Source organism: Colias eurytheme, chromosome 17 (assembly GCF_061535395.1).
Source record: "Colias eurytheme isolate Ceu_HAF_F1 chromosome 17, ilColEury1 Martin Lab GWU primary, whole genome shotgun sequence".
In the NCBI taxonomy this organism is placed as follows: Eukaryota; Metazoa; Arthropoda; class Insecta; order Lepidoptera; family Pieridae; genus Colias; species Colias eurytheme.
The window spans coordinates 9,640,475-9,650,024 of record NC_142996.1 but is presented as its reverse complement, the minus strand read 5'-3'; the positions used below and the strand labels follow the sequence as shown (position 1 = coordinate 9,650,024).

The 9,550-nt window shown below is 33.8% G+C and overlaps 3 protein-coding genes across 3 annotated transcripts; 1 reads left to right on the top strand and 2 right to left on the bottom strand.

Annotated features, from left to right (window-relative positions):
- Window positions 1-48: 48 nt before the first annotated feature.
- LOC149901434 (uncharacterized) lies at window positions 49-1,706 on the bottom strand. The gene is made up of 4 exons (XM_090112020.1): window positions 1,606-1,706; window positions 1,291-1,486; window positions 911-1,128; window positions 49-734 (listed from the first exon to the last, which is right to left on the bottom strand). Exons 1-4 carry the CDS (start codon window positions 1,622-1,624, stop codon window positions 49-51), a joined length of 1,119 nt encoding a protein of 372 aa, XP_089968146.1. The 5' UTR covers window positions 1,625-1,706.
- A 351-nt stretch (window positions 1,707-2,057) lies between these two features.
- On the bottom strand, window positions 2,058-4,231 carry LOC149901433 (uncharacterized). The gene is made up of 4 exons (XM_090112019.1): window positions 4,093-4,231; window positions 3,234-3,429; window positions 2,866-3,083; window positions 2,058-2,743 (listed from the first exon to the last, which is right to left on the bottom strand). The coding sequence occupies exons 1-4, from the start codon at window positions 4,229-4,231 to the stop codon at window positions 2,058-2,060; spliced, it is 1,239 nt and encodes a 412-aa protein (XP_089968145.1).
- A 1,466-nt stretch (window positions 4,232-5,697) lies between these two features.
- Window positions 5,698-7,415, top strand: LOC149901432 (odorant receptor 22c-like). The gene is made up of 2 exons (XM_090112060.1): window positions 5,698-5,726; window positions 6,710-7,415. The coding sequence occupies exon 2, from the start codon at window positions 6,729-6,731 to the stop codon at window positions 7,413-7,415; it is 687 nt and encodes a 228-aa protein (XP_089968186.1). The 5' UTR covers window positions 5,698-5,726; window positions 6,710-6,728.
- Window positions 7,416-9,550: the final 2,135 nt, after the last annotated feature.

The window sequence follows — 9,550 nt, the reverse complement described above, 5'->3', positions numbered from 1 at the left end:
ATAAGTAAAAAATGGTAATAAAGTGAGATTTTATTTTATTTGGATTCTTTAATTTACAACCATCCTTAAAGTAGTATACATTGAGTAACACATCTTAACAAATGCTACCATACAAGCATAATCTAGGACTGCTATACCGCCGGCCGTTAAAGTCAATGTCTTTTGAGAATTCTGCAGTATAATGCTCACAGTCTTCATGTTTTCAACGTTAAAATTCTCCCAATTACAGCTATAGACAGCTTCTTCAAAAACCTCGCAAGCATCTATTAGCCTCTGTCCGCCAACACAATCTATATAAATTAACGCAAATGTAAACGGCATCTGTACGTATGTGTTTTCAATGCCTCCAAGCAGTTCCGTTATTATTGAGTACATGCCAATCAGAAATTCCAACGCTTTCGACAATCGAAATGTGTACTCTAAATTTTTTATATTTTGTATATTCACAACGTGTAAATGGACTATTTGTGCAAGCTGTGTCTTCACAAACATATTTTTCATATCTTCTATATGAACTCCTTCGATTGTCGTATTTGTATCTGTATATTGATTAGCCCTGTCCCATAGATTTAACATTTCTTCACCAAGAGTTAGCATATGAGCTTCAGTATAACCAACAAGGATTAGTATAAGTGATGTTACGTTAGCTAAGGAAAATACGGTAAATACTACGCTTATGTTCATCATGAAATTAGCGATTTCGAAATTTGGGGATTCGAACATGGGTTCCAAACCTGCAAAGAATTATTGCGTAGGTACATAATTCTGTGAATATTATTGTGAAAACGAAATAAAAAAGGTGTGTAAAAATATAAATACAGTATTGATTGTACAGCTGTTGCATTCAGTTTATAATGTTGTGTGAATACATTTAAGCGAAAATATTAGAAACAAGCTGAAAGTAACGTACCGTAAACTACAAATAAGTCTTCTGGGAAATGCCGTCCAGGTATCATCAAGGGTATTGATATGTAAGCTATGCCGTTAATAATTAACGATGACCATACGAATATAACACGTTTCTTTATCTTCCTTAAGTTAACTCGCAGGTTAATAGCAAAGCTTTCTCCAGGAGGCTTCATAGCGTCGAATTGTAAATAGCTGTCCACTAGAGTTTGAATTCTTTTTCTACAAAATGGTTAAAAATGTCACTATTCGGATTGATAACTAATATCTTAAAATTTGGTATATAATTCATCTATATCATGAGTTTTTAGAGCAGTAAAATCATTATGACCCAAGCTTTTTATAATATTTACTAAAAAAAGTTCACTCATATTTTCAACTTACGCGAAGAGAATGGCGTACACAATCTTGATTACTGAGACCTGGCTACAGCCGGCGAGGGACAACTCGACCATGCCAGTGGTCCAGTCTTTGGTTTGGGGTGTCCGGACGAAGAGAAACCACAATACGGAGAAGAAATACACGTACAAGTAGCAAGAGAGAGCAAAGAGGACGAAGATGCGGGAACAGATGTGAATAGCTGCAAATAAAATAACAGTCATTCGCATATATTGAGGTTAGTTTGATATTTATTAATGCTTTGATAGAAAACTTTGGAATAAAAGCTCATAGAAAAGGTGTCGGAGGCGACTACTTAACATTTGCAGATAATGTGCATGCTCCTTTGCAGCACCCACCAACGTAAACAGCAACACTTACGTTTCACTTTATGTAATTTTTAAAATATAAACACAGTCGCAGATAAGGTCATCCGTTTAAAAATATATTTTCTTAATCATGGTGAACTACTCTATATGTTTCCAATATAACTTTTAGAACAATGTAATTGTATACAAAAATAGTTTAAAAAAAATATATAATTTAAATAAATTGGATATTACTTCATCCCATCAACGACCAACTGATGAAAGAAGGTGCGATAGCGAGTACATTTTAAAATTTAGCCTAAGAATAAATTATCAGGAGTTAACATTTTCAATTTATGTTACAGAGAATATGTACATAATAACCCCCCCTAATTTAATCATAAAACAATGTAGGATTTGATATTAAAATGGTAAGAAATTGAAATATCGTTTTAATTAGACTTTTTAATTTACCACCATCCTTAAAGTAGTATACATTGAGTAACAGAATTTAAAAAACGACACCATACAAGCATAATCCAGGACTGCTATACCGCCAGCCGTTAAGGTCAACGTCTTTTGTGAATTCTGCAGTATTATGCTCACAGTCTTCATGTTTTCAACGTTGAAGTACTCCCAATTACAGCTATAGACAGCTTCTTCAAAAACCTGGCAAGCGTCTATCAACCTCTGACCAGCAACACAGTCGATATAAATTAATGCAAACGTGTACGGCATCTGTATGAATGTGTTCTCAATGCCTCCAAGCAGTTCAGTTATTATGGAGTTCATACCGATCAAAAATTCCAACGCTTTTGATAAACGAAATGTATACTCTAGCTTTCTTATATTTTGTATATTCACTACGTGCAAATGAGCTATTTGCGCAAGCTGGGTTTTCACAAAAATATTTTTCAGATCGTCTATATTTACGCCTTCGATTTTTCTTTTAGCATCTGTGTGTTGATTAGCTTTGTCCCATAGATTTAACATTTCTTCACCAAGCGTTAAAATTTGCGCTTCAGTATAACCAACAAGGATCAGTATAAGTGCCGTTACGTTAGCTAAGGAAAACACACTAAAAACTATGCTAATGTTCATCATAAGGTTGGCAATTTCAAAATTTGGAGTTTCAAACATTGGTTCCAAGCCTGGAAGGAAATTATTGAGTTGTTTCATAATTATTTCAACAATAAACCGAGGATATTGAAAAATATAGTAAGTAATGTAATATGTAGTAGAAAAGATTTGCTACAAGCTACAAATAACGTACCGTAAACTACAAATAAGTCTTCTGGGAAGTGTCTTCCAGGTGTCACTAAGGGTATAACAATGTATGCTACACCGTTAATTATCAACGCTGACCATATGAATATAACACGTTTCTTTATTTTCCTTAAATTAATTCTCAGGTTGATAGCAAAGCTTTGTCCAGGAGGCTTCATAGCATCGAATTGTAAATAGCTGTCCACAAGAGATTGGATTCTTTTTCTACGAAATGGTAAAATGTGACTATAACGTAATTAGGTATATATACGTAGTAGTATATTGTAGTTTTGTATTTCCGTAATGCTGGCGTAGATAATACTTCAGCAGAGGAAAAATAACTAGGTGTTAAAAAGTTCTCTATAAACGACTTACGCGAAGAGAATGGCGTACACAATTTTGATTATTGAGACTTCACTACAGAAGGCGAGGGACAACTCGACCATACCAGCTGTCCAGTCTTGAGTTTGGGGCGTCCGGACAAACACAAACCACAATACGGAGAAGAAATAAACGTACATGTAGCAAGAGAGAGCAATGACGACAAAAATGTGGGAAAGGATGTACATACCTACGAATAAATAATCACTTATAATACCACAAGAGCTTCAAAATTATCGGGTATTTTCCGATAGGTTCGTTGCAAACAAATGAAGGAGTTAAGTTTTTAGTCAAGGTTAAAAAATCACGAGCGCGAAGCGCGAGTGATTTTTTCTGAAAAACTTGACGACTTTATTTGTTTGCAGGGAACCTTGAGGGAAATGCCAGATAATTTTGAAGCTCGTGTGGTATTCGGGAGATTATTTTTCCGTCCCAAATATCGGCCAATTATTTCACAATTGAATTGAACCTCTCAGTTTGACGTCAACGACCAGAGAAAATTTTCAAAAAATTATCAGTATAATACCATGTAGGTTGTACCACGTGACGTCGAATGGTGCAATTCTATTGGTCGATATTTGGGTCGGAAAAATAATCATACGTATATTATTTGGTATTTATTAACGCTTCTAAAGAAAGTGAAACAAAAGCACTGTCGACATATAAGCGGCGGTGACAAGTCAACAGATCACACATGCTTGTTTTTTAAATATACCATTAAAATAAATACTTATCTTATTGCTTAAAGATCTGAAACAAAAACACTAAGAAAAGTATCAGCGGTGGTAACTGCATTATCTGTAGGTGAAATACGTGCATTTGAGTGCTCCATCAAAAGACATGATAGACTTACGTTTTTGATTGTTTTTGAAAATATTAACGCTGACTAGTCGCAGCAAAGCACCTATGTTTAAAAACATAGTTTCTAAGTCACAGTGATCTGCACCGTATGTTTTTAATGTAACAATAATGCGTTGTATTCTAGAAGTCATGTTGCAGGTGAAAATGTACTATTAGGCTGGTAATTCTGGATTTCCCTAGTTGGTTCTTTTTATGAAAACAAATAAGTTATTGTGTAAGGTTCTGTTTGATCTATTTAAAAGTGTTTAATTTTAGTTCAGTTTTCTGTTCTTTTATATATTTTTCAAAACTTTTTTCCTTGAGCTATTGCAATTATTTCATTAAAACTGTCAATCAAAGGTAAAGGACGAAAGAAATATAATTTTAGAGATCTGCACTATTTGTGTGGTGTTTTTGTTTTTGAGTCGAATTGTGTATCAACCTTCAAGCCTTCAACCTTCAGCCCGTGTCCCTGCAGTGGGAACATATTATCTGGGCTAATGATGATGATGATGATGATCACAGGAATCCAAAGTATGGTCAAACTTAATTGTCACGAGATATGATATCTAGTGTGGTAGATTATTAAGACCTGACTTAAACTTTTTACAACAAAATACCTGATTATAAAACTTAATTCTGCCGTTTTTAAAGCTGTACTAAAGTGTTGTAACTGTTGTAATGTGGTAAGAGTAAAAGGAAAAAGCACATATGAAAGTTTATAACTAAATAGCACCTTGAATAGGGCCTATTATAGCTCAAATGTATAGTAATAACTGATAGAATCGGTAAAATAAACAGAAGTTATACCGATGATGACATGATGCATTGATTACACGAATGCGAAGGCAGTTGTGTTTCAAAACTATAAGGAACAGTTATTTTTTGTAGTCAAGTTTTTGAAATGGTATTCAAATAAAAACATGTTAAAAATGATATAATAAAGATAGTACTAACTTGTTTTTTTATTCAACCCATAATTAAAAATACGAAGATAATTACTTAATGAAATTCTTTGTAAAAATTTTCACCTATAATTTTGATTCACATGAAGTGTATCAATTAATGCTAATTTCGATGTCAATCAAATTGTCGCAAACGCTTGATAATTATGCGATTAAAAATTTAAACTGATTAAAGTGTGACTTCTTTGACCTGGATTAATAGAAAAACTCACAGAAAATTATATATAAAGATCCTTATTCTCTCTTTAATTCGGCACGAGAATAAAGAGAACCATTACTAAAGTAACAGTCAAAGAAAGAAGTAATAAAAAGGAAAGCGCATTTGCTAAATATAAAGAAATAGACTGAGATGTTGGAACGACTGAAGAAGTTTGGACTGAATCACTGCGACTTGCAGACCATGATTGCGAATGTGTCTGTTTTGTTACGCCTACTTGTGATTAATATTGATAAACGAGATAAAAACAGTAAGTAACAATAAATATTCTTCTATATACTTTATTTTAAACAGACACTTCGTTAACAAATCTATAACAATGAAAATATTTGCTTAACTTGGTAGTTCATCTCTAATATTTCTTCATTAATTTGTTTGTCATAAATATTTTGATAATCAGGTATGTTGATTCTTTTACTTAACATTTTCAGAAATTCCCTTGATATCCTACATAGTGACATTTGTAGCTTCAGCTTGCTACTTCTATGTATACATCGTGTCCATGGTTTGGTTCGTTTTCTGGCGTTGTGTGGAGACTGGTGACACCATCGCTGGGATCGTGGTCTTTTCACTTGGTATAGCTAGTGAGATCGCTGCTTTTAAACTCTTGTATATGTATATGTACAGGTATGTTAAGGTTCTGTATTTGGAATCACTGCTAACGTTAGCTCTAGTATTCTGTGTACTGCACCTAAATAATTACGAAGAACAAGATTATCAGCTTTTTTAGGATTTGAATTTCTGAATTTCTATTAAAGGCATATTGTAACATTAAGAATAACAGAACAACCGGTGTGGTTGATTGTATTTGAATTTATACTACTTTTTAATGAATCTTGCTTTCATTGCATTTAAATACGAAAATGTGAAATAGTCAAGAGTAGAGCCACATTAATATATAGATGATTTTTCATTTCAGTGAAACTATAAAGAACATAGTCGCAGGTTATATAACCTTGGACAGTGAAGTGATCCCAGGCAGTCGAAAATCCTACTACTTGACAAAATTTCTTAGATCTGTGAAAAAACGGGCCATTCTGTTTTGGTGTGTTATCGTCAGTAATGGTTTCGTGTACATTGGAAAAGCTGTCCTGCTGCCTGGAAGGCATTTCATGGAGGACTCGTTTATATTTTTAGGTATGATTTTACTGATAATTAAAAACTTTAATACCACCACGTATAAATTATCATATCAAATTTAATAGAAAGATTGTTGAGCAGATATTATTTATAGCAAACTAGCTTTCCGCCCACGGCTTCGCCCGCTTTGTCTAAAACATAATAAATTATATACTAAAGCCTTCCTCTTGCATCACTCTATCTATTAAAAAAACCGCATAGCGGGACATAGGGACAGAGAAAGCGACTTTGTTTTATACTATGTAGTGATAATAATAACACTAACTGCAGTCTGAAATTTTTGCAATGTAAAGAAGACAATGAATTTCTGTTACAGGACTAGAACCAATGTTTGAGACGCCAAACTATCAAATTGCTTTTTTAGCTAATACCATGGGTGTTTTCTTTACCTGCTATTTAACGTCGAGCATAAGCGCATTCTTCATAATAATAGCTGGATATACAGAAGCTCAAATGTTAGCTATTAGTAAAGATCTTATTCATTTATGGGATGATGCCAATAAAGATATTCTTAATACTATTGACCAGGATGAAATTGAAGATTCTACAAGACAAGTTGAAATCCTAAACAATAACGTAAACAAACGTTTAATAGAAATAATTAAATGCCACACAATGAACATAGATTTAATAAAAAGGATCGAAAATGTTTTCCAAGGAGCGATAGCAATAGAGTTTCTACTTTTAATAGTGTCGTTAATAGCAGAACTGCTGGGTGGTTTAGAGAATACATATTTACAACTGCCATTTGCATTGATGCAAGTAGCAATGGACTGTATAACAGGACAGAGGCTGATGGATTCCAGTTTTACGTTCGCTATGGCAGTTTATGACAGCAAGTGGGAGAATTTTGATGTAAAGAATGCTAAAATTGTTCTGCTGATGTTACAAAATGCGCAGAAGACTTTGAAGCTGTCTGCGGGGGGTATCACGATGCTTAGTTTTGCTTGCCTTATGTCCGTGTTAAGGTCTATTTATTCGGCTTATACTACGCTTCGGAGTACAATGAATTAGACTCCTAAACTATCTAATTCATTGTACTCAGTAAGAAAATTCTGTTTCAATTATGGGTACTGTGTATTAATTTTAAATAGGATAACACTGTTTTAGACCAGAAACAAAATGACTTAAATGTTCGTAGTCTTAGTTAAATAGTTAAGGAATAATAGGGATATGTGTTTGTCTCTTCCTATCTATAAACTATTTATGTATTGCAACGAAATGGACAAAATAATATTACAATAATTGTTATTTTTACTTAAAAAATTAAGGTTGCATGTTTTCGTGTTTTGTTAAAACAATGAATTTCATCCATAAGGAATCTAAATTAATTTTAAGATCCTTGTATTTCTAATCAATATAAAAAATAAATGACGTCATGAAGTCGTCCAGATGCCAAACAAGAAAATAATACTAAGATTTATCTAACTATGAATTAAAATTAAGTATCTAAAATATCACTGCAAAAAAAATAAAAGTTATATAGTTATGAATAATAATTGAATAGTGAATACCATATTATATCTATACTAATATTATAAAGCTAAAGAGTTTGTATGTTTGTTTGAACGCGCTAATCTCGGGAACTATTGGTCCGATTTGAAAAATTCTTTCGGTGTTAGATAGCCCATTTTATCGACGAAGGCTATAGGCTATAATGATATATTATATCATCACGCTAAGACTAACAGAAGCGGAGCCACGCGGGTGAAACCGCGGAGTGCAGCTAGTATATTATAATTTGACCCCGGTCCTCAGATTAATTAGTTTGTTTACAAAATACATTAATGGGAAGATCATTTCAAAGTATCATCGTTATTCTTTGAGTTTTCTTTTATTTGTTTTTTGGACAATAAATTTAGAAGCTCTAAAATTAATAGTTGTTTTGTTATTGCGAAGGTATACTATAAATGTGATATTAAAAATGTTTGTTTTCGACTATGTATACCTTAATCTATACTATCTATACTAATATTATAAAGAGGAAAGGTTTGTAATTATGTATGTATGTATTTATGGTTTTCACGCATAAACTACTGGACCGATTTCAAAAATTCTTTCACTATTAGAAAGCTGCATCTTCACTGAGCAACATAGGGTAGGTTTTATCCGGGAAATCCCACGGGAACGGGAACTATGCGGGTTTTTCTTTGAAAACGCAAATATAATTCGTATTTTATTATCATCGTCATCGTCATAATCGTCAGACTGCATAACTTCTTATGTAGTTTCATGATCGACCTGGCCAAATGTGGATTAGCTAATGAGAATCGGTGTAGATTTTTGGATTTATTGATTTTCTCAAGTCATTCATTTATAGTCATTGATTAAGGGTGCTTTTCCACTAATTATGTGGAATGTTTTTGAAGTGAAAACTTCTTTAGCGGCGTTGGGTATAAAATCTTAAACTCGCTTCAGGACACGTGGCCTGATCGAAAAAGCGTAAGACGGATGTTTTTTTTAAGCCCTTATATTCCATGCGTAAGTCGGATACCATTCCAAAATATCAAACATGCTGAACGTTAATAATCAAGTTTTCACTTCTGCCGGCACTCCCGGAGTGCAACCCGTCTTTATTTTTTATTTTTTTTATTGGTAATAGGGAAGCGCTTGACCACAATCTCGCCTTATGTTAAGCTGAGATGTGGTCTAAGATGGAACGCGCTTCCCTAGAAGGTACCTGTTCACTTTACGCTTGAAGACCCCCAAATTGTACTCGTCGGAGAACACAGACTCAGGAAGCATGTTCCAGTCCCTCGCGGTTCGGATAAAGAATGTGGAACCGAACCGCTTACTCCGGGTACATGGAACGTCCACCATATGGCGATGCCTAGAATCTGTGCACCTCGACGATCGATGGAAGAACGAGGATGGCGGAACGAGATCGTGCAGTTCCGCAGCGCATGTGTTTGTAAATAAACAATCATATCGCTTCATTGAGTTTGAATTTGGATTTAAAGTATCGGTTATTTACAAACATATTTCTCGCAACACATCCTCACACATTATTGGTGGAAAACCACCTTAAAGCAGTGGTTAAATGGATACTGTCATTTGAAAAAAAAAAACAGCGTAACTTATGCACGCTCTCGTCTGTCTCTCGATTTTTGGAGTTAACAATTATAACAAAAACTTCCACAATGAATTTT

Coding starts and splice junctions, on each gene's coding strand:
- LOC149901434 (XM_090112020.1), bottom strand. Junction 1,129..1,290: donor GTGTACGCCATTCTCTTCGC/GTAAGTTGAAAA, acceptor ACCATTTTGTAG/AAAAAGAATTCAAACTCTAG. Junction 735..910: donor AGACTTATTTGTAGTTTACG/GTACGTTACTTT, acceptor AATTCTTTGCAG/GTTTGGAACCCATGTTCGAA.
- LOC149901433 (XM_090112019.1), bottom strand. CDS start 4,231: ATGACTTCTAGAATACAACGCATTATTGTTACATTAAAAACATACGGT. Junction 3,084..3,233: donor GTGTACGCCATTCTCTTCGC/GTAAGTCGTTTA, acceptor ACCATTTCGTAG/AAAAAGAATCCAATCTCTTG. Junction 2,744..2,865: donor AGACTTATTTGTAGTTTACG/GTACGTTATTTG, acceptor ATTTCCTTCCAG/GCTTGGAACCAATGTTTGAA.
- LOC149901432 (XM_090112060.1), top strand. CDS start 6,729: ATGTTTGAGACGCCAAACTATCAAATTGCTTTTTTAGCTAATACCATG.